This window comes from Lates calcarifer, linkage group LG14 (genome assembly GCF_001640805.2).
Source record: "Lates calcarifer isolate ASB-BC8 linkage group LG14, TLL_Latcal_v3, whole genome shotgun sequence".
NCBI lineage: Eukaryota > Metazoa > Chordata > Actinopteri > Centropomidae > Lates > Lates calcarifer.
In genome coordinates, this window is record NC_066846.1 from 8,254,242 (window position 1) to 8,278,400 (window position 24,159).

General features: G+C 45.4%; 2 protein-coding genes across 4 annotated transcripts; both read left to right on the forward strand.

The window, feature by feature from the left end:
• Positions 1-217: 217 nt before the first annotated feature.
• On the forward strand, positions 218-4,009 carry shbg (sex hormone-binding globulin). Of its 3 annotated transcripts, none has more exons than XM_051075520.1 (8): positions 218-457; positions 1,456-1,553; positions 1,873-2,062; positions 2,160-2,321; positions 2,545-2,701; positions 2,932-3,068; positions 3,193-3,388; positions 3,492-4,009. In XM_051075520.1, the coding sequence occupies exons 1-8, from the start codon at positions 233-235 to the stop codon at positions 3,623-3,625; spliced, it is 1,299 nt and encodes a 432-aa protein (XP_050931477.1). In that variant the 5' UTR covers positions 218-232; the 3' UTR covers positions 3,626-4,009. The 3 variants fall into 3 exon arrangements, with proteins under 3 accessions (XP_050931477.1, XP_018526938.1, XP_050931478.1); XM_018671422.2 differs by having other exon boundaries at positions 353-564; XM_051075521.1 differs by having other exon boundaries at positions 353-559; positions 1,442-1,553.
• A 712-nt stretch (positions 4,010-4,721) lies between these two features.
• On the forward strand, positions 4,722-22,654 carry neurl4 (neuralized E3 ubiquitin protein ligase 4). Its single transcript, XM_018671421.2, is given in 30 exon segments — positions 4,722-4,979; positions 9,436-9,958; positions 10,066-10,131; positions 10,222-10,727; positions 11,462-11,573; positions 11,657-11,745; positions 11,856-11,928; positions 12,096-12,369; positions 12,465-12,486; positions 12,488-12,647; positions 12,729-12,814; positions 12,912-13,074; positions 13,179-13,389; positions 14,100-14,176; positions 14,312-14,390; positions 14,494-14,663; positions 14,755-14,883; positions 15,175-15,320; positions 15,461-15,679; positions 16,768-16,866; positions 16,971-17,123; positions 17,230-17,397; positions 17,673-17,831; positions 18,014-18,193; positions 18,380-18,473; positions 18,563-18,670; positions 18,765-18,909; positions 19,110-19,222; positions 19,394-19,553; positions 19,639-22,654. Coding segments are annotated over 30 exon segments (4,854 nt in total). The 5' UTR covers positions 4,722-4,814; the 3' UTR covers positions 19,844-22,654.
• Positions 22,655-24,159: the final 1,505 nt, after the last annotated feature.

The window sequence follows — 24,159 nt, forward strand, 5'->3', positions numbered from 1 at the left end:
AACACACATCAGTGGTCGGGCTAAGGTCACTCACCTGGCCTGCAATTGTGTCCACGCTACATGAATCACCACAAAGGCAGGAGATCTGCAGACTGATGGAGGTGCACACTGTAGCTTAATTTTTTCTCTCTTTAACTCTGTACCCTCTTACCTCTGGTCTTCTGTTTGTTTGCTGTCCGCTTTATCTTTTTCACCCACCTACACTTAAGCAAACTTCCCATTTGTCCCAACCATGAAACACTCCCTCCCAGGGATCGATAAACTGCACTTATTTGCCCTCTGGACCCCAGGACAGTGTGGCAGCATGCACACTCACACACACACACACACACACACACACACACACTGTTGCACTGAGTCTTTCTGCTCATCATCACCTCCACCCACACCACGGGGTAGTTTGGAGTCCACAGGACCACCCAGGGGCTCAGGACACTGCACACGCTTGAAGGCCCGGGTGGGTGAATGCACTGAAGGATGGCCGTGGCAGACGGACTGCTGCTCGCTTTGAGCCTCGCTCTGCTGGGGTGGGGAGCCGAGGGGCAGGGGAACGGACGGGGTATGGTATGTTCAAATGCAATGCAAAGTATAATGGAATTAATAGCACGTTAGTGTGTCTCTGTGTGTTGTGCTAAATGCTCTTATCAGTCTCTGTTCATCGAAGGAGTGTGTGTATCCCTTAGCCATATTAAAAAAAGGACAGATAGTGAATATTTTAATACAGAAATGGTGTAGCACTGATTTATGTGCATTTTGCTACTTTAATCAATTCCCAACTCTCTGTAGAAGTATGAATGAGTTCTGCAACATTTATAAAGAATTGATTTTGCCCATTGCAAAATCAGGAAAGGGTCACACAGCCTGTGAGTAGTTAGGAATATTTGTCTCTGAGCCTATTCAGCTATATTTAAAACATTGCAATTACACTGAAATATATATGTGTATATATATATATATATATATATATGCAAAACACCCTCTGTACTAATTCTGTGTTTTATTGAGTATAGATTAAGTGCTGTGTAAAACCCTAAAACACCCTGAATCTACTCATACTGTATGCAATTCAGATTGAGTGTAGGACTTTGCTCAGTTTGTGGGAGGACAAATCAGGGTCATAACCACAACACCTCGAACTCTTCATCACTGAACTTTTCCTTTTCATGACACTGTACACTGATGAACTGCAGCTGGATTCCACCCTCCTGTCGATGAATGACAATTGATCTTGCACCTCATTACCACTTAAAAATTTGAATGACGGCACCTCTCTTAAAGTGCTGCAATTACATTGAATCAATAATTGAATAAAGTTCATCACTCAGCTTATTTCAACCACCAACCAATGAATGTATCTGATTAATGGGGGATTAATGAATGTGGACTGTGCAGATTAAAGAGCTAAAGCTATGATTCAGTGTTAAACAATGACCTCATGTAGCTGGTGTCTTCCAGAAAGAAGTATCAGGCAGCACCACCATCAACCTCGGCCAGGACAGAGACATCTGGAGGCCGCTGATCCACACAACAGTCAACCTCAGTGAGATCACCAGGTACGACAGCGGGAGCAAAACATTGCACCGCAAGGGCTCCATATTCACCGCTGCATGGAAATCTGTGGTCTAGGGGGAAAGAAAGGCTCTTAGGACAGGATATGTGAGCTGATTTAAACTTTCAGTACAAGCAGAACAGGGGAACAAGTGAAGAAATTGCAGGAGTATTGGTACTAGGAGATTGTTGTTTTTTTTGTTCAAATATGATGGGTCAGTATTAAGATTTAAGGAACTAAGGAAAAAATAATCAGAAACGGGGAGACTGGTCCTCTTTTTCCACTTCTATTGAACTGAATTCTGTTCTGCTCTACTTCTGCAGCATCAAGTCGACCTTCCAGCTACGTACGTTTGACCCAGAAGGTGTGATTTTCTACGGAGACACCAAAAACGGAGACGACTGGTTTGTTCTGTCCCTGAAAGACGGCATCCCGCTGATGCAGATTAGCAAAGGGGACGTACTGGTCAGTGTGGCAGGCGGCCCCAAACTCGACGACGGGAAGTGGCACACGGTAAGTTCCTAGTGCAGTTTGATTTATCGCAAATGGACCGACAAGGCTCTGACAGGAAGTGTGGGTCTGAATTTCTTCTTGTCCTGGTGCCACCAAGCTGGAGCTGAGCAACCAGGGGAAGTTTGTGATTCTGGAGGTGGACGGCACCAGCGGGCTGGTGGTGGGGACGCAGTCCAAACACCCAGAGGAGGTCCTTTCAGGTGGACTCCGATTGGCTCTTGGCGGGATCCTGATCGACAAGGAAAAGATGATTGTTCAGGTACAGTGCATTCAATAAGTTGTTTTGTTTTGATTGGATCCACTTTGGGAACTTGGATGGAGCAGTAATGTTAATAAAGTAGCAGTAGGTTTAAAATTCTTATAAGGGGGTTATAGTGTGGGGGAATGACCTGAAACAATCCAGCTCCAGCCTCCTCCTCCTCCCTCACTGTTTGTCCCAGACGTTCATTCTTCTAAACCCATTGTTGGATTCTTTGCTGCAGTTCGAGCCGCAGATGGACGGTTGCGTGCGGGAAGGCAGCTGGCTGAACCTCAGCTCCCCCTGGGAGACAGAGGTGGAGGAGCTCTGGCCCTGCTATCAAAACATCCAGCCTGGCAGCTACTTCGCTGGCACTGGATTTGCCATTTTCAACACCTCAGGTGGGAACTCTGCGCTCTGTTGAACAAGAGATGGGCAAGTGCAAACACTCCATTTAATAACTGGCCTGGATAATGCATTCTTGCATGACAAGGCATCTGAAGCATCAATAACATTTCCTTCTAACTTGATTTAATCAGGTTTAACATGTTAATGGACAATAAATGAGAATGCTTTTTACTCCGACACAAATTCTATTCATTATATGAATCATTCTTTTGTCCTTTCGCAGGTTTCCCTGTTGACGCAGATGATGGGCTCAAGATTGAATTGGTGGGAGATTTCAGTCAGATGAACGGGACCATTTTCAGCATCAAATCTCCTAGGCATGAGTGGACAGTCGCCTTAGTGGCTGATAAAAACACAAATGTGCGCATATTAAATCAGATACAAGTCAAAGGGAATTCACAAATAATTCCTAAGTACTGTGGGATGGCTTCACAGTTTAACCTTTTGTAAATCTATTTCTTTTATTTCTGTCTTGAATTTGCAGGTGGTCTCACTCACTTTGGATCAAGAAAAGACTCTTATGTTAAACTCTTTGAACAAGCTGGTGATAATCTTTCAGAGAGAGTTACTACAAGTGTTTCAAGATGAACTAGGTGAGACTCCATTTTCTGTCAATCTGGGAAACCTTGATGTTTTGACCACATGGACAGAGGGCCGCCTGGCCGTTGGAGGTCTTCTAGGTGAGATTAAACAGCTTTTTTTTTCCTCCAAATATCACAACAACAATCAATCTCAAAATCCAAGGTCAGCTGCTTTTCCTTTCTCCTCTCGTTCACGCTTCAGGTGAAGGTGAGGACAACATCGGCTCCCACTTCCTGACAGGTTGTCTGGAGAAAATCCAGGTCCAAGGAAAGGATTTGGATCTGGATTTAGCTGTCAAACACATGTCAATCTCCCCTCACAGCTGCCCCACATAGAAAGTATGCATGTACCATATGTGGAATAGATGTTTGCAGTGGATGACTTTGGGTTAAAACAAAAAAAGATGTGATGTTTTTATGGAGCGAAACAACATCTTGATAACTGTTTATCAGACTGCTGATACTCATTCTGTAGTCAAATGTGGTATTTGTACCAATTAACCTGTAAAATGTATAGATTTACTACTAAATATGAATATGTTTTTAAACAGATCTCTCTTTCAATAGCCCCATTTTAAAAGAATATACAGATTAATGTGAGTCATTTTCTGACCTTGGTACGTACAACAGTATGTTTCTCTTTAATATGCCTCTCCATGAATATGAATTTTATTACTGTATTTAGAACAAATAAAGGCTAATCGTGCTTTGAGAGATTCAGACACTGTGATGAAACACTAATGGGAAATACTGGCCACAGTAGAGGAGAGAGGAGTGTTAAGATGTGGATTTTGCTCCCTCTAGTGGATTTTTAGAGACAGTGTTAGATGCACCATCGACTCTCTGTAAAGCATGTACATTAATGTCAGTTCAAAAATACTACTTTTAACATAACACAAAACAAACACACAAACACACATCACATAATATCACAGTCATGTCAATTAAAAACGCATGTGACTGTTTTTGGAGAGAAGTTGCCCAAAGTCTTCACTTGAGGAAAGAAACATTTGTAGCATTATTTGAATAATAAATTGTAATTATACATGAAAAAAAGTTTATATTGCCCTTAGTCTTAGTCCTCCATACACTGGAGATTTTGAAAGTAGATTCACTTCATTCTTCCACTACATCCATACTTGCATCGATCAGCAAAATGTTTAGCCAATAAAATCACCATAAAACCTCTGTTTTCTCCTTCATGAGCTTGTACAATATTATACCTTTAGACCAAGGCGCAAAACAAAGATCTAAGCCCAAAAAAATAGCCCTAAAATGAACATTACGGCTTCAATTTCTTGGTGGTGTAAGTATGAGTATGAATTTAACATTCAAATTGTATTCAGAAGAACTACATAATTTACAAACATAAGTCTATCTTAAATTAATGCTAAATTGGGTCATTTAATATTTTATTAAACAGGGTGTGGTGCGGTTCGATCGTATTGATTGCAGGAATCTGCCGGATAGCATCACGTTACTGTCGCAAACCCCGACTGTCGTGAACACTGGCCGCCCACTGAAGATGGCGGCGGAGCTGCATCCGCGGAGCGGAAAGCTGATCGGCCTGTCCAACTCGAACCGAACCGCCCGGCGCAACCAGCCAGTCCAGGAGTTCAACCATGGCCTGGTGCTTAGCAAGGAGCCGCTGAGGGACCGGGATGTCTTCACCGTGCGCATTGACAAGAAGGTAAACAACAACAGGCCGCCGCCGCTGCTCCTCCGGAGCGGGGCGAGAGCAGCGGGAATGCGGGAGCAGCGGTGGTGGGACGGGCTGGGGGTCTGTCACTGTCCGCAGTGAGGGGCTCCCGCTGCTCGGGGCGGATCACACGGCTTGACAGCAACCCCGGTGGTCGAGATTGTTCGGGGGAGATTCACACACACTGTCAGAGATTTCGCCTGGACAGAGAGGCTTAATAAACACCTTCTTATGTGTAGAAATGTTAAACGGATCTCTGAGCTAACGACAGCCTGCCTGTGGTTCCTCGGTGCAGGCAGTTAGCCATGCTAATGAGCCGCTAGCAGTAGCAGACGGTGTGATCCGGGGCTAGCCGGGGCTAGCGTTTCTGGAAGGTGCTATGGGGACTCTGTGGTGCATTAAGGACTTGGTGTTGTTTATTGTGCCACAGGAGTTCAGTTAAGCAGGCTAACATATCTCTGAGAGTGACAGTCGGCGGTGGCTGTCAGCCTCTCTGCCTGTCTGTCCCGGTGGCTAATAATGCTGCAGTGCTCATATCAGACCGAGCTGTCACACTGACTCAAAGACTGAGCACAGTTAGCCACTGCTTTCTCTTACTAATGTCATTAATAATACCCAGAGATGCTCCTTAATATTTACACACATTTTCATCTGAGCACAAACCACATCCAGACATTACCATCAGTATAATACATGAGAAGTTAAAGCACTGAGAGGTGGATCTCATTAATCACAGCTATCTAAACCTGCTCTCTTCACTGCTGGGACATCTGCTGTTATTATACTGTTTATCTGATACTATTTACACATATTTTACAGTAGAAATTGAAAACATAAACACGACCAAATAAGGTGTACGCTTCTTATATATAGATGATAGATGATCTTATGTGGTAGATGAGAGTGCTTTTTTTGCAGTGAAGGTGATTCATTTCACCCCTTTTCTGGGAAAGGTCTCCCCCTCATTGTCTTATAGCCCTTATCACTGGTTTTAAATTACTTTTATAATGTTCAGTAGGTTCTACACCAGTTTTTAGTTCTGACGTTTATGCAGGTAACAGAATTTAACAAATATGGTGCTTTATTGATACTATTTCTACAAAGCTTGCTTGCCACAGATATCTTATAATTACCTGAAATGTCTCTTAAAGTGCAGAATATTTGCAGTCATGTGCCTACACTGTCTTAAACACTGCTGTTGTTTAGTATGCAAGGTTTTTCTTCCAGTCAAATTAATGTCCTACAGTAGAACATGTGTTGTTTCTATTGCTCCAACACTGTGGTTAACTGTGGTTTATACTGTGTGCTCTTGTCTTCATATCATGTCAGTACCTGTGCACAGTGTTTATGTTTCGGCTGTTTTCAGTGTAGGATAGCTCGCCTGTCGTAATGGCCTCTGCCTCTGCAGTCTGCCAACCGACCAGGTTCATCAACAACACGGCAGCTCTGGAGCCTGTGCCAATGCCAACTGGGGCACACAAACACACACACACACACACACACACACACACACACCCTCTAAATGACAGCATGTCCGGCCAAGACCATCGGCCGTGGATAGGTTATTCTGAAAATGTACGTGCAGAGGCCGAGCTGCGTGAGTGCCAGTAAAGCTAAACATCCAGGTTAATAGCACCTACTGTATATAAATGATTATCCATCCCTCATGGAGTTCTCAGTCCGATAAGGGCTCCCATAAACAGCCTCATGCTCTGTCAGACATGCATCGCCTGTCTGAAAATCAATAGCTTTCCATCAGGGAGCACACAGATTGGCATGACTGCCCGTCCTGTCCACTGACATCCACTGAGCTACAGTGGAAGTTGGAAAATGAGTGCAAGAGAGGTCAGTGGTTTAGGGTTTGTATTTAAGACTGGAGGAAGTGATCCAAAGGAATGATCCAACTTTGCAAGAAAAAACACAGAGCAACATGGATTTTGTGCTTAAAGTGCCTTAAAACTACATCAGTGACAGATAGTTGGAGCTGAAACAGTTGATTTCACTGATCAATCAACAGAAAAAAAATTAATTTCTTTAGGTTTTGGACTGTTGGTTGGATGAACGAAGCTATGTGAAGATGCTGCTTTGGATCTTAGTATTTTTCTGACACTTAATGGAGGTCAGGGGGGTTAATTAATGATGAAAACACTGTAGCTAACATTAGCCTTAAAATGCCACTTCAATATCATGTTATTCTGTTATTATTTTTGTTGGCAACATTACCTTGACTTTTTGTGTCATGTTAGAATAGAAAGTGCCACTTTCTTTGTCCAAATCTTGTCAGTCTTTCAGCTGTTAAAGTGAATTTATCCCAAAATTTTGTTTGTTGTTTTGAGAATTTCGTTCCCCTCTTAAGAGTTCGATTTTGTCTGTGTGTGTGTGTGGACGGTGTGAGTAATGAGAAGCTTTTTCTACTCTGTGTAGCACTTCTTTGAGCTCTGCTTTTGAATTTCTATCACACGCAATTCATTTTTTATTCTTTTAAAAAGCTGCTCTACTTGGCATGTGTGGCTGTATCCTGTAGTTATCGGGCTTTTCAACAGAGAGAGAGAGGGAGAGAGACTAAGAGGCAGACACCCACAGGCTGCTGTTACATAAGTGAGTGAGCGAGGGAAGGAGATGTCTGTCTCCTCCGCACAGCGACCCGGTCAGGCTGAGTTACTACTAAATCTGTTAACCCAGATACCCGGGCTGTCGTAGCACACTGCCTTACATAGCACCTGCCACAGAGCTCAGGAGGACGCCAGGGGAACAGATGAAGGGAGAGGAGGCAGACAGGACCAAAAATTTTCAAGATAATATTGATCTCAGAGGAAGTTTTGTATTGTTTGGCACAGAGAGGTGAGCTGCAGAGAAACATCCCAGCAGCTGGTAGGGTTTCAGTGCTATGCTCAAGGTCACTCCATCAGGGTGGAGTTCTGCCAAACTTAAACTAGAGTCCTGCGGAGTAGCTGGGAAGAGAGAAAAGAAGAGTGGTTGAATACTGATCTCACGGTTTAGATTCCCTCTGACTCGAGGCATAGACTGCGTAGCTTTCTGTTGGATGTTTTTCTCTGGGGGGCAGCAGGTGGAGCGCGGTGAGCCAGGCCATCGCTCCTCCTCGGTGAAATGACGCGGGTCTGTGCCCCCGTGTCGGTAAGCATCTGCTGGGTGTCTCCGAGGCGATGATTCTGAATGTCCACCAGCTGCACCGGCTCTGCGTTATAGCTGACGCTGCAGGCTGTCATCCTCACCGTGGAGGCAAGACAAATGTGAAAAAATAGAATTCACCCCTGAGAGATCAATAAAGTATCGCATTATTGTGAGCTTATGTTGAGTTTTGTGTTTCTGGGGAGAAATGGATATCTGAGGCTGCTTGTTATGTGATACGAGACCAATGTCATGCAAAGGCACGAGGAGTTTTGCAGCGAAATGTCTGTGTGATGGAAAAAATGCAGGAGCAGTGGCTGTATTGTTTTCATGTCTTGAATCTGCAGTGGTTGGCAAGATCGTGGAAGTGAGGCTGGATCACAGTGTTGTGTTGGTCAGTGTTGGTAGTACTGTTGGCTACATTTCAAATCCACAGTGTTTTTAGTGGTGTTTCATGTAGAGTAGGTAGCATCCAGTCATTTAGGAAACCCAACAACTCAGGCAGAGGACTCAGATTCCTGCAATTTAGATGAGAGAAGCAAGAGTCTCCAGGTTTTCAGGGTATCAAATCCAAGCAAGTGTGTTACCAATATGTTTGGTATAATGCTTATATTGCATTTTGTTGTTGTCGAAAAATGTACAACACTTGCTATATGACCTCACGGCTCATATTGCAAGTCTTATATATATATTTTTTTCTTTAATCAGCTGACTGTGATGTCAGCAGGATGCAACCCTCTCCTTTTTTTCTTTGATCTGGTGTCCTGTACCAGGTCTAAATATAGGACAGGATGTGCACACAACTACCTTTCTGCATCAATTTGCTTTCAACATCCCATTTTGGACCTTAGATGGTGGCACTACTGTAGAATGATGGTGCAGCACTATTGGTCTGTGTTTTTAAGGAGAGTACAGGTAATGACAAGTAAAAAGTTTCTTGTAAGCTGCTAAAAATTCAGTCATTACCACTACAGTCGTTGTCACATAGCTGAGTTTTCATTCAGGTGTTACAGTGTGTGTCCACGCTGTCCTGCTTTATTTTCAAAGCAGCGCTCCCTGAGCTACGTTCCTCGCTGACAGGGCGACTAAAAATAACGAGACAGATCATACAACAAGGCACACTTTGTTTTCCATAGATATCTATCTGCAGTTTTTAGCACAGCACCTCACTCTTTTAACAGTAACTCACACATCACCGCTCAGATGCTTCCACACTGAGTCTCATTATGATCAGAGTAACAGCTGCTGATTTGTTACTATTCTCTCCTCCTGAATCTGTTGTTAAAATCAGCTGAACCTTTCCTCTCTTTCCCTTCAGGTGAACTCGTGGAGCGGTTCCATTGAGATTGGCGTGACGGCGCTGGACCCCGCCGCGCTGGACTTCCCCAGCAGCGCCACAGGCCTCAAGGGCGGCTCCTGGATCGTGTCTGGCTGCTCGGTGCTGCGTGACGGCCGCTCGGTCCTGGAGGAGTACGGCCGCGACCTGGACCAGCTGGCCGAGGGCGACCGCGTGGGCATTCAGCGCAGCTCCCGTGGGGAGCTCCACCTCTGGGTTAACGGGCAGGACTGCGGGGCGGCCGCCAGCGGCTTGCCGCCCAAGCTCTGGGCGGTGGTGGACCTGTACGGCAAGTGCACTCAAGTGACGGTGGTGAGCTGCGAGCCGCCACCGCCCTCCGCAGAGAGGGAGAGGGAGAGGGAGAGAGAGACAATAGAGCGGGACGAGGAGGAGGATGAGGAGGAGGAGGAGGAGGAAGAGGTGGTGGTGCGCGGGGGTCAGGATGCAGGGATCACGGCACTGATGAATGTGGCAGCAATGAATGGAATGATGAATGGAGATGAAGGTAGGCAGCGTTTTCATCCATGTGGTTTTGTTTTGTTTGTTTTTTCCCCCTTTCTGGATGTTGGATTATTTTCATCCCTTCTGTCCTTTTCCCTCCTCTCCTGTCAGTGCCTGAGCTCAGCTGCAGTCACAGCAGACCAGACAAGTTCCCCAACAATCTGGAGCCCGACACAGGTAAGAAAATCCTCCTCAGATCAGTCGACGGACGTTTTTGAAACACGACCGGCAACTGAGAGCCGTTCTCATATTCCTTTCTGTCCTCAGTTCTAACGGAGCACCAGCTCTTCGACGTGTTCAACAACGCAATAGTTTCTTTTTATCGCTCTGAGGATGAGGGCGGAGGGGAAGATGGTGGAGGTGGAGGAGGAGCAGCAGCAGGAGGAGGAGGAGGTGGCGGCGGAGGAGGAGAAGGAGGAGGAAACACAGGCACTGACTCCTCCTCCAGAAATGACAGAGGGAGCAGCAGTGGAGGAAGCACAGTGAATGGGGACAGTGGGACAGGCACAACAGGAGGGGGAGGAGGAGCAGGCGGCAGCGGTGGAGATGGTGGGAATACTAACAACAGTCCTGCTAGTAATGGAGGGGTGGGGCCAGGAGCTCTGACAGGTGGGATGACCACCAATGATGCGCTGCTGTTCCACGAGAAATGCGGCACACTGATCAAACTGAGCAACAACAACAAGACGGCGGAGAGGAGGAGACCGCTGGACGAGTTCAACAACGGCGTGGTGATGACCAACCGGCCGCTCCGACACAACGAGATGTTCGAGGTGATTACAATCACACAATCACACGTGAATAATGTAGTGATAATGAGTTATAACTTACTTATTATCAGATAGTTGATTTAGTCAATAGGACAGCTGATATATTTCTAACTAAATACCTTGATATTTATAATTTGACAATATGTTTGAGGTGATGGAGAAATAGAGATGATTCTATATATCATTTATTTTTTGCATTAATTGATTAAAGGTACTATATGTAACTTTTTGCTATCGCTACAATGTTAGCATTAACAGCTGTTTACTTCCAGTGTAGAAGAGACGTTACAAGTTCAGCATCAAACGTCATTTGTTTTTTTGCTTCTATTTCACTTTTTTTCTTCTGATGAAGTTAGCATGCTAACCAGCTAGCCCCAGGCCGTCCATTCTCGTAATATCACTTTGTGATATTGAGTCACTGTAGCATATGTGAAAGAAGTTATCTGTATGATGGCTCAGCAGGTAAAGGCATAAGTAGCAGAACATTTTAGAGGCAAGTATTGAAATGAAGCTGTAATTCAGCCTTTAGGAAAGAAATGAAACATTTAAGTTATTTCACTGCGATTAAGCAAAAAAAATCTGATCTCACATCAGGATTTTATTGATACATCACCCAGCTGTGATCAACAGCTGAGCATCAAAAGTAAACACCACCTGGCTGCACAGGGAATCCTACTTTATTTTGGCTGGAACTGAAAATTAACAAAGTACTCGCTTGTTTCTGTTGTTTATTTCAGATCCGTATTGATAAGTTGGTGGACAAGTGGTCAGGCTCTATAGAAATTGGTGTGACCACACACAACCCCAACAACCTGGACTATCCTGCAACTATGACCAATCTGCGCTCAGGTAACACACACAAAACATGAGACGCTTGAGGAGGGGCTAGGGGTAGGTTGGGTAATTAATGACACTCTGGCTTGTCCAATCAGGTACAATCATGATGAGTGGCTGTGGGATACTAACCAATGGGAAGGGAACCCGCAGGGAATACTGTGAATTCAGCCTTGACGAACTTCAGGTTTGTTACCACGCACACACACACACACACACACACACATATTTCATTCTGCCGCCCACTGTGCAAGCATGTCTGTTTAATCTCCATCAACTCCTCCCATCATGCTTTAGGAGGGAGATCACATAGGGTTGATGCGCAAAGCCAGCGGAGCGCTCCATTTCTACATCAATGGCATTGACCAAGGTGAGACACGTCAAGACCTTTGATGAGGGAAAGAAAGCTCAGAGCAGGGGGAGGATGGGCTCCAGCCAATCAGTATAGGACAGAATGATGTGGTTGAGTAGAACATGAACATATCCATCTGTTTTTAGCTTATTGAAAATGACCCTCTGTTTCTTTAACCACTCCAGGTGTCGCAGCAGCCCAGACCCCCGGCGTGGTCTACGGCGTGGTCGACCTCTACGGCATGGCTGTCAAAGTCACCATAGTCCACAACCACAACCACAGCGACCGCCTCAGACGCAACAACGCCATCATGAGGGCTTTATCACCCGACGTCGGTCGACCCCGGCCGGCTCTCTCCCTCACCCCGGACCCAGAGGGGCCCGACCGCCTGCTGTTCCACCCCAACTGTGGCCAGAAGGCCGCCATCATCAGCGACGGCAGGACAGCGCTGCGGCCACAGTGAGTCCACCTCAGTGAAGAATTCGTACAAAACCTTCATGTGCAGTATTTTAAAACACTGATGTACTCACAAGCTAACGATGCCGTTTTCACAGCGCGACTGACGACTTCAACCATCGGCGTGGTCCTGAGCAGCCGACCCCTGCGCTCCAATGAAGTATTCCAGGTCCGTATCGACAAGATGGTGGACAAGTGGGCAGGTTCCATCGAGATCGGTGTCACGACACACAACCCTGCATACCTACAGCTGCCCTCCACCATGACGAATTTGCGCTCAGGTAAATAAAAATATATTATGATAAAAAACATGATCATAAACAGAAACGTCAGAAAAAAAAAATCTGCATCATGTTTTTCAGGGACGTGGATGATGACGGGGAATGGCGTGATGCACAACGGAACTACAATACTGGATGAGTACGGACACAACCTGGACCGGCTCAAGGTCAGTCACTTCCTGTGTTTCAACCATCACTCTGAGTCTTTCCTTTGCAGTAAAGTTTCACTGACTCTCTCTGTGTGGTCTCTTTTCTCTCCTGCAGGCCGGTGACACAGTCGGCGTGGTGAGGAAAGAAGATGGCAGCCTCCACTTCTTTGTGAACGGTGTGGCTCAGGGCCCGGCAGCCTGGAACGTCCCTCCCAGCGTCTACGCCGTGGTCGACCTCTACGGGCAGGCTGCTCAGGCCACCATCATGGACGACATGGGTGAGAGAAGGAGGAGAGGCAGAGAAACAAGCCGAGAAAATAGCTGAGATTCTAAGACAAGCTTCTAACGATTCCCCCCCCTCATCTTCCTCTCCCTTTCTTAGTGGACCTCCCCCCTCTCCCAGAGGACAGCTCAGAGGGCCCCACGGCCATGTCCCCCGGGAGCCCCTGCTCAGTAGCCGGGGCCACCACGACCAGCGACCTGCGTTTCCACCAGCTACACGGCACCAACGCCGTCATCACCAACGGGGGGCGCACCGCCCTGCGTCAGAACTGCCGCAGCGAGTTCAACGACGCCATTGTCATTTCCAACAGGTGATGAAGTGATTTATATCCATCCACAGATCGTAAAACATAACAACTCATACATTAACTGCAGCTGAAGACTCCTCCCAGATTCTGCTGTTGAGAAAAGTCGTCTGGCTTGTCGAGTCACACCTGCTCTGGCTGGTGCTGCTAATTCTCCGGCTCATTGGAAGTAACATATTTCACACCATGTTTACATTTTCATTCGTCAAAGTCAATAGTGTTAAACTAAGGCGTCACTTTTTAGCAGCTGGTGCAATTTTCAGGTTTTAACGAGTTATAACGAGTTATTCTGATTCTCTACAGGCCTCTGCATCAGCTCTGCCATCTGTGCTGTAGTTCTAACTTCAGTTACCTCCAGAAGGTGACAAAGTGCTAATTAAACCTGATTTGTGGCACCGACTGACAACAACCCAGAAAAGTAGTTCAAGGTTTCCATTCATACATGAGTCTTGAGGCATATGTCAGCACTAAAATTATGATGCAAATAAGGTGTGTTTTCTGTTGAAGTTCTCCACAAGCGTTCATTGTTATCAGTTATGTGGTTAAGAAGACATGATACAAACGGGAAGTGATTTGTCTGACAACAAAGGAAACCTCATCTGCTGTGATCATAATACTTGAGAACCATCTGTGAAACTTTTCCCCTGAGCTTGCAGCAAAGACTGAAGAGCATTTCGGCTGCATCAGGATTTTAATTTGTCACGTCCACGTCGTAGGTGCCTTCGAGATGGAGAGCTGTTTGAAATCGTGATTCAGAAGATGGTGGACCGCTGGTCGGGTTCAATAGAAGCAGGTGAGGTGTTTCAGCTCACATAAGAGCTATTTTTTTTTTAGCATTTTAGATGTCATAAATCCCTGTCTTGTATAATCACTGCTGTACTGCTCTTCCTCCTCCTCCTCCTCCTCCTCCTCCTCTCTGTGTGTCCAGGAGTGACAGCCATCAGGCCAGAGGAGCTTGAGTTTCCAAACACTATGACTGACATTGACTATGACACTTGGATGCTCAGGTACTGATGTGATATGTGAATATGAACATTTAAAAGTGTGTTCCCGTGTTTGTGTAAATCCTCAATTCAGAATGTGTTTTTTTGTCTCCTCCTCTTTCCGCAGTGGAACAGCCATCATGCAGGACGGCAACACGATGCGCAACAACTACGGCTGTGACCTGGATTCCCTGACCACGGGCTCACGGATCGGCATGATGCGCTCAGCCAGCGGCGACCTCCACTATTACATCAATGGCGTGGACCAGGGTGTGGCCTGCTCCGGTCTGCCGCCAGGTAAAGAGCGGTCCGTAAAAGTCAGACATGTGAAGTCAGGAGACATTAGGCTGAAACACCTCTCCTTCATCTCTCTCTCTCTCTCCCTCAGAGGTGTACGCAGTGATCGACCTGTATGGTCAGTGTGTTCAGGTGTCCATCACCAGCTCCTCAGGCCCGCTGGACAACAGCCTGTGTACCAGCAACATCACTGAGAAGAGCTTCCCCATTCACTCACCAGGTACTCTGCAGGGTCCTTACACAGGTCTGGAAGAGCATGGAGAAATAGGTCTTATTATTTCCAGATCTTAAGTATTAGTATTGTAGAGAAAGTCTAAATATAGTATATAGTAACTGTTTTCTACAGTTAAAACCACATGCTGGTATTGAATGAAATTAGCATTTATATGTTTAAAAGCAAAGGTTAAAAGCAAAGAAATAAACATCAAAACTGTAGAAGAAAGAGACAGAGAATGTCTTATATCAGTTTTCTTCAAAGACTCACGTCCATGTTTCCTCTTCTTCTGTGTAGTAGCAGGCGTCGCTCATCGGCTCCACAGTAAACATGGGAAGAACGTGGTGCTGCTCGGCGAAGGCTGCCAGGCCGTCAGAGTCGGAGGTTACTCTCACGGCATCGTGTTCAGTGCGAAGGAACTCAAAGCGGACGAGCTGTTTGAGGTAAGAGATGATTCAGAGCAGTTTCTGAAGTAGATTTACTTCATGTTTTCTCTTTACCAGCTGCTGACTCTCCTCTCTCTCTCTCTCTCTCTCTCTCTCTCTCTCTCTCTCTCTCTCTCTCTACTTCTGTGTCTCTGCAGGTGAGGGTTGATGAGGTGGATGAGCAGTGGTGCGGCTCGCTGCACATCGGTCTGACCACGCTGGCACCTCCGGAGCTGCCGTCCTGCCCGCTGTCCGGTCTCTCCCCCTCCCTCCCGCAGCTCCGCACCAAGGTCACCTGGCTGCTCTGCGGTTCCGAGGTCCGTCGCAATGGCGTGCTGCAGCGCCAGAACTACGGCTGCTCGCTGGACCGGCTGACGGTAAAGCCGCCCTCTCGCCGCTCTCTTGGGCATGACCTGAGCTTTCAAAGCAGATAAAAGCCACATCAGTGTGATTCTGGCCGCTCCCCGGGGAAACTTGTTAGATTCACAGTCCACACAAAAATGTCATGGTTTGCTTAAAGCACAGTTAGATCTGGTTAGAGGTCACATCAAAGACCGCTGTGATCTCTTTCTCTGCTGCACATTCTCTGACGGAGCCCCTCTGGCTGTTTCAAAGCCCTGAGCTAAGGATTTATCACAGCTCTGAGATTGTCACAGTATCTACTTCTTCTCACATCTTAAAACACAGAAAACTCACTTCTTCACTTTTTATGTGACGAATTATTCCTCAACCGCATTTTAAATTTTCTCTCATCCTCCTTATCCTGGAAACTGTTCTGCAGAGAAGGAGAAACACGAGCAGTCACAGGAGGATTATGAATCAACACTTTAACATTTCATAGATGCCATGTTACTGTGTTGGTCATAGACTTATGTTCTTTGATTACCAGTGATTGTAAAATAGATTTTACCCAATTTAATTAAAACCTTATTAAGTGTTTTTAATCAAATGAGCACAGGTAAGGTCTTGGAATTCACCGTGTAGCTTGAGGATTCTTATCTGCAAATCATTTTATCTACAGTTTATTTTTTGAAACATGATAGGCTTCCCACACGTCCTGGAAAATCTGGAAAACTCTTTTCGGTCATGGAAAATGAAAGGAAAAAGTCAACTGCCCTGGAAAGTCTTGTGTTTGTCCTGGAAATTTTTCTCAGTATTCTACTTTCTTTTATCCAAGAACTACTAGGCTATCTATCAAGAGTTCCCCAACAGATCACACTACCATCATATGGAATACCAACTGAACCGAAATGTCTTGTTCAGCGTCCACGTTAATACATTTACGAGAAAATACTCTTAACACATTAATTTTTTTTTTTTTTAAGGCATTTGTAGGTCTCTTCTCGAAGACAAAAAACTGCGACTGTTTCAAAATGTTTCTTTTATGGAGAAACTAAATTGTGATGAATATTTTGTCTGCCTGTTCACTAAGACGACTTTAATAAAACTAAATGTGTGTTTCCAGGTTGGGAACCGTGTGGGTGTGAAGAGGTGCAGCGACGACACCATGCACATCTTCATCGACGGAGAAGACATGGGACCTGCTGCTACTGCGGTGGCCAAGGTACACACTCCCCCTCTCTCTCACTCACACATATACGTATCTACAATGTACACATGTACAGTGCAGTGATAGCTACTTACTGTTCTTCCCCCTGCTTCTTGCAGAATGTGTATGCAGTGCTGGACCTGTACGGGCGGATAACAGCCGTGTCCATCGTCAGCTCCTCGCTGATGGAGGACATGGAGAGCGTCAAGGCGCCGTCGCTCTCCTCTGACAGCTGCAGCGAAGGAGAAGAAGACAGCACCCCTGTCAGAGAGGTAGGAGCTCAAACAGAGGCTGTCTGTCAAGATGTCCAAAACTCACAGACCCGGATCCTGATCTAACACCTTAGTCACCACATCTGAATTTCCTTGCTCCCTCCAGGTGGAGACTGAGCCATGCGCGCTGGTGCCCACCGTCATGGCGTTCCTGGAGAACCACGGCAAGAACATCCAGCTGTCCAACCAGAACCTGACAGCGGCCAGAGTGTCGAGCTACAACCAAGGCCTGCTGGTCACCGCTCAGCCGCTCGCTCGCCAGCAGCTGTTCCAGGTACTGCACAGATCAGTGTCTGTAGGGTTGAAGTTTGTTGACGTAATGTTTCACGCTAAATAAAAGCTGTAAAATGGACAAATATATTTTGTTGTGATTATAGATTTCCATAATGGAGATTAAAGTAGCTTCGTAATGGCACTACTTTTTTTACCAGCTTTACCAACAGAAATAACCCTGTCCAGATTTAAGAGAAGTTGATCTGCCGTGCGCCATAAGACCAGCTGATATTTTAGGCTGTTCCACGCTGTTGACAGTGTCTCTGTGGTTGCCAGTTTCAGATTGACCGTCTGAATCCGTCATGGACGTCGTCGCTGTCGTTAGGGGTGATAGGTCACTCCCCCGACCGGCTCAACTTCCCCTCCACAGCATGCTGTCTGAAACGCTCCACCTGGCTGCTGCAGAGAGACTCCGTCTTCCACAACTCGCTAAAGGTACAAACACACACACACACACACACACACAAAATCTGTGCGGTGAAAATGTCTATTGATTTTTTTTTTTTACGTGAGAAACAAACACTCAGCCACATCGACCGTATGATCGATCTTTTCTCATTTTTCTCTCACTCCCAATGCCATCCCTCTGAACACGCTTCCCGGCTCCATCTGCTCAGATATGTGAGAACTACGGTCCTAATCTGGACACCTGCCCGGAGGGGACGGTGTTGGGTCTGCTGGTGGACGCCAACAGTTGTCTCCACCTCTACGTCAACGGCATGGACCAGGGCGTGGCGGCGCAAGACATCCCTTCACCTTGCTACCCCTTCATCGACCTCTACGGCCAGTGTGAACAGGTCTGTCTGCACACACACATAATAATGTGTTTTTGACTCAGCTGGACCTCCACAGCCTTAAGTGCAACAGTCTACATCACATTCAGATCCAGTAGAATTGGTCTGATCCCAGCTGAACGAGCTGCAACATCACTGTCACCTGAAACCCAAGATGATATGCTAATGACGGTTTTGTCATCACGGCAGGTCACTATAGTAACAAACAATGTGCCAGCTGTGGGTGGAGAGAATGGCGAGACCCGTTGTCAGGGCGATATGGAGAAGGCCGACATGGTTGACGGTAAGAAGGCAGCACTCTCTGTTTTTAATCTTTCACATTTAAAAACTGCTGAGTCTAAAGCACCGAGTCGTATGTGTTTTGTCTAACAGGAATCAAAGAGAGTGTGTGCTGGACGCCCCCTCCAGAGGTCAACCCCAACAAGACCTGCGAGTACCAGGCACTGTGCTCACGCTTCAAGGACCTGCTAACGCTACCAGGTGAGTTTTTTACCCCCAGGCTTTTTTTTTCCTTCACAGTCACAGTTAAAATAAATAACAATCTCGACCGTCCTCTCCACCTCCGTTCTTTAAGATGGTTACTTCAACGAAGACGCAAAGTACAACCTGTGCTACTGTGAGTCCTGCCACAAGCTACGAGGAGACGAGGCATATTACAAGAGAGGCGAGCCGCCCCGTGACTACGCCCTGCCCTTCGGATGGTGCCGCTTCGCCCTCAGGTGAGGGGACGCTCATTACTAACAGCTGTAGCTCTGTGCTTTCACAATTTCACAATCTTTGTGTGAGTGTTTACCTGCCAATATGCTAAGCTAATTTATTTCCTCTTTCAGTAATTAGCTACAAGGACAGAGAAAGTCCCCTCTGAGTAGGTTTTGTCACCTTGCTTGTGTGTCTATAACTGTATGAGCTCTGTGTGCAGGATCAAGCCCCACTGTGAGGTTTCTAATGCACTGAAGAAGTGGCACATTGCGTACCACGGCACAAGTGTAGGAGCCCTGCGACGCACACTGGATCACAGCCAGCTGCTGCCTGGTAGGAAGATGACTCCTTTTCATATTTATTACTCATTCCACAAACAGAGGAATATTTGACTGATCTATTCACTCTATCATGTTAATGTTGTTGCTGAAAAAGGCAGTGCAGCTCTCTCTGCTGTCACATCCACCTGTCGAATAAATGCCTGACATACCTGATGTGTTGCAGGGACGTCATCCATCTTCTCAGTGTCTCCGGTGAAGGCAGAGGGGCCTAACGGCTACAGCGAGCCGGAGGAGAACAGCGCCCCCGGCAGGGAGGTTCCCAGAGTGCGGCTCTCCCCCACTATGCGCTACTCCGGCTTGGAGATCTTTGCTCCCAAAGTGCAGTAAGTCCACCTGGTTCAGTGAAATACCCCGACGCGTTAGGTTCACCGCCTGCCACTCACTACACCTCTCCTTGTCTCCGTGCAGATTTCGGGACCCCCGCTCTCACCGCTGCCACCAGGCCCAGGTGGGATTCCAGGTGTGTGTGCGCCCAGGCTCCTACAAGGTGGGACCGCAGACGCTCGGCCACAGCGAGCCCCTGGACCCTCGCTTCAGCAACTCAGAGATCGAGTGGATCACGAAGGAGCAGGGCGGCACGCTCCTGTACGGACTGCTCGTTCGGATCGAGTGAACGGAGGCCACGAGGGGCAGGCATTCGGGTGGAAGTGGGAGGAGGGTCCGCGCGCGGCGCTCCTCATACTTTTAATAAACTGGCAACCAAATCCAACCCCTGCCTTGAGCGAGAGACTCCTCTGGAATCCAGCTGTTCCTACTGTGGATTGTTGACGATTCAGCATTACTGATTTTTTTTTTTTTTTTTTTTTTTTGGTTTTCGGTTGTTTGCTGTTGGACTCTTTTAACGGCTGGGGGCTATGGCGGTTTCAAAGAAGAACAGACACTGCCTGCACTTTATGTTTCGGACACTCGTGGGCGATTTTTTTAAAAACTAACTTCTCATCGACACAACACGTTTGTTCATTCGCTGCAGTTTTTTTTTTGCCACGTTTTTGTTCTAATTCTTCCCATCATCTTATTTTCTTCCACCCTCACGAACAGCTATTTTTTTTCTTTATGTTTTGGCACTTATTTTAACACTCATCACCTCTGCTCTGGTCAGTGTTTTATTTTAGGAGGAGCTGTCCCCTGCCAACCTGCACGTTAACGGACTGTCACCTAAAAAGACTGAAACGTGGGTCAAAAAAAGAGAGGAAAAAGAGTGACAATGTTTTCACAAAAGTATAAAAAAAAACAGACACTTGAATTAAGACTGAACCCAAGAGTGTCTTGTGATTGTGACTTCTTTGGGGGGGGAGAAGATTTTAAAAACTGGAGGAAGAAAAAAATGTTTACACAATACACATGTACCACTATATGTTGCTGTCCTCTTCGTGTCTCCACATTAGCAGTCTGGCTACTTTATTAGTCCTGTTTCTTTTATGGCCCAGCATCACTTCTTTATCCTCTTGTCAAATGGAAAAACATTCACGGACTTAAAACTGTGGAGAAAACTGGAAAGTTTGACTGAAAAATTGACTTCTGAGAGAAAAAAAACCTCCTCCTACATCCTTTGGGAAGCTAAAAATAGAGATAATGAATGGCAAATTATATTCCAGCCCTACAGCTTCTGTGCTACGAGTAAGAGGATACACCCTGAAATATTTAAAAAAAAAAATATATATTTACTTCTATATTTGGTAGGTTGTGATAACACCTACTGCTGCTGGCACAAGCGCAAAGATTTAAAGGAACTTTTATATGTTTTGGGAAATAAGCTTATCCGCTTTTGTGCCAAGTGTTAGATAAGATGGTTACACTTCTCTCATGTCCGGACAGTAAATACGAAGCTACAGCCGGGATGGGATGTTATCCCATGGAAAAGCTTAGGGATGCTGCTGCTTTTTTAGTGGTAGTAAGAAAGTTAATATGACATGCATTTGACAAACTAACCACTAAGTCTTTTATCCTTTAAGTGTTTTCTCCCGTAAAGGTGAAAGATTTTAAAAAATCTAAGTCTCACCTTTGCGTTGCTTGTCAAAGACGCTACAGTTGAAAACAGATTGGAACGAGCCCCACAAATATAAGATTTATGCTCCAATTAAAGTGTTTTAAAAGAATATTTTTACCTGTACAAGAGAAAATACTTCGATTAGGACTAGGTGATTGGTTTGGCAAAAGGAGGTCTGGTTAACCGGCCTTTCCAGCACACACCTTAAGTTTTTTTACTAATGAGAACCATTCGGAAAAGGTCCTGAACGGGGCTAGCACCCGGTCCAGAGGTAACAACATCCACCTATCATTAACCCTAAAGCTCACAACACAATTTATCTGGTTTGTTTAATCCCTACTTAAAGTTTAGTGTAAAAAGAATTCGCCAGTTATGTGCCAAATTGTTTCTTGGATCAGTTGCCAGGTAACCTGTGGAGTTACCGTTGGTTGCCTGGCAACTTGTAATGTCCGGGCTTACTAATTGTTCGCCACATAACGACCGGTACACCTGCGAATTAACATTTTTAACACTTCAGTTTTTATACATATTAAACAAACGAGATATAATGTGTTCACTGGTGAGCTTTATACGCGATGGTAGGTGGGCTTGTTACCTTTAAATGGAGAAAAGCTAACGCGCTCCTAGCTGTAGCTTCGTGTTAGCAGAGTGATATCAATCTACAAAAGCGAGTAACCGTAATTCCCAAAATGTTGATTTAAAGGTGGTTAAATGGACTGAAGCCAAAGGGTTTAAGTGGTTTTCCACATCACTCCCGCTCTTATCCCTTCCCCTCCATCGTTTACACTAGCTCCACTCACACCTCCGCTCCTCTGATCCATCCATCCGTCATGTCTGACTGTTTACCGGGCAGGACCCCCAGAGCTTACACCGACGAGCGACAAGTTCGGCGGGACGTCGAGTCGTCCGCACACCGCGACCTTTGCTGGTGTTTACATGTGAATGTTATTAATTAGGGCTCTGTGGTTACATTATGTCAACTGACATCACTGATTTACATTTGTCAAAAAATGTTTATACAAGGGTTTCATTTGATCCAAAACATTCACCTAATGACTGATTGTATGTGAACAGCTGACCCAACCGTTTTTCTTTTACACCGTTCTCAGTCCTGTTGCCAATTTGATAAACTGCTACAGAACATGAGTCAAACTCATAAAGTATAATTAAAGAAGCTCAGTCACCTTCTAAGAGCAGCTGTGATTTGACTTATGAAAGATCTACGGGGTTTGGGAAAGGAAAAACTTCCAATTAAAAATGTGAAGAATATTATTATTATATGGGTTATTTACAGCCCAGTGCTGCTTTGTACAATTTGATTTGTATTGTTTTCTTTTTTGTTTTCTGTATGTTGCGTTGTACAGGCTGTTACATAACAAATCATATCTTCCTGATTTATAAAAAATAAAAATAAACTGACAGACAGTATGCACAGAAGGATGGTTAAGTGTTGTTATTTTGGGAGGGGGCAGGGAGGGGCTGTAAAACAAAAAGATGCCATGAAGAAAAGACAAAACCTACTGGTGCTTTTGGTTCCTTTTTTTCACATTTTATTTAGAGTAGGAAAAAAAAAAGTCTGGTCACTGACATGTTATTGCAGTGTTGCATACTTAACTCAATCACACCTTTTCCAAAATGCTGTAGACTAATTACTCATTAAGGCCAATAGTGGGTTTGTTTTCATAGCTGCTTCAGGGGCAGCTCTGTCCTGCCATTCGAGAACAGACACACATGAAGAAGTTTAAAAACGCATGAGAGTTCAACAACTAAAAATAGACAAATTACTAGTTTGCTGTCCTACAAACATCAGTAATGATGCCATACTTGTAGCTAAGTACAATAACGTACCACGGACAGACAGTGATATGCTGGATGATCCTGTTGGGTTGCATAGTTGGTTTAGTTTACTAATCTGTTAGTAATCTGCTGTAAAGAGACACGTCAGCTTTGACTTTTAAGTTGGACCCTGAGTTTTCTTCCTTTCCTTTTCTTTTTTGTTTTAATGTCCGCTGACTTAGAGCTGTTCACTCTGACCCTGAGCTCTTCCTGGCCCTTAAGATTCATTTCAATTAAGAGTTCAACAGTTTAGGAAACATGTTTCTTTGCTTTTCTGGGAGTCAGAGGAGAAGATGGATACCACTGTCAGGTCTGTGTGATTAGTATGGAGCTGCAGGCAGGAGGCAGTTAGCCTAGCTTAGCATAAAGACGGGATACAAAGGAAAACAGCTAGCATGGCTCTGTCCAAACTGGAAAAAAAAAGTTAACTAACCCTAACCCTAACCCTAACCCCCTAACCCTAACCCCTAACCCCCTAACCCTAACCGTAACCCTAACCCTAACCCCCTAACCCTAACCCTAACCTGTAACCCTAACCCCTAACCCTAACCCTAACCCTAACCCTAACCGTAACCCTAACCCTAACCCTAACCCCTAACCCTAACTCAAAAATCCCAATTTACAGCTCAAAATAGAGTAAAATTTATTCATAACAGTTGTTAGAGCACCTAACATCCTGTAAAACCTAAAATTGCAGTTTTTCCTTTTGTTTCTGTACAGATAAAACAAGTGAGAAATGTGTTAATTTAGTGGTCCTAACGCTTTTTTTTTCCTTCATTTCTCCTCCTGCTTTCAGTCTTTACACAGAGTTAGATTAATGGCCTCCTGAGTCTAATTCAACACCCAGACATCAGAGTGGTATCGATCTTCTAATGGAATTCTCAGGGAGACAGCTCATGAGCACATTTCCCAAAATGTTCAACTACTCCTTTAAGACTCAAAGTGAAGCTTTGATTAAAACGAATTGAAATCTGGGCTTACTGTAAGGTTTAGCAACAGGACACGTGTTGTTTTGAGTCTCAGAACTGGGAGAAGGAATAAGGGGCAACAATGGTGATTGCTACAAAATATCACTAAATACATATGAAGCACTTGTACGAGAGGAA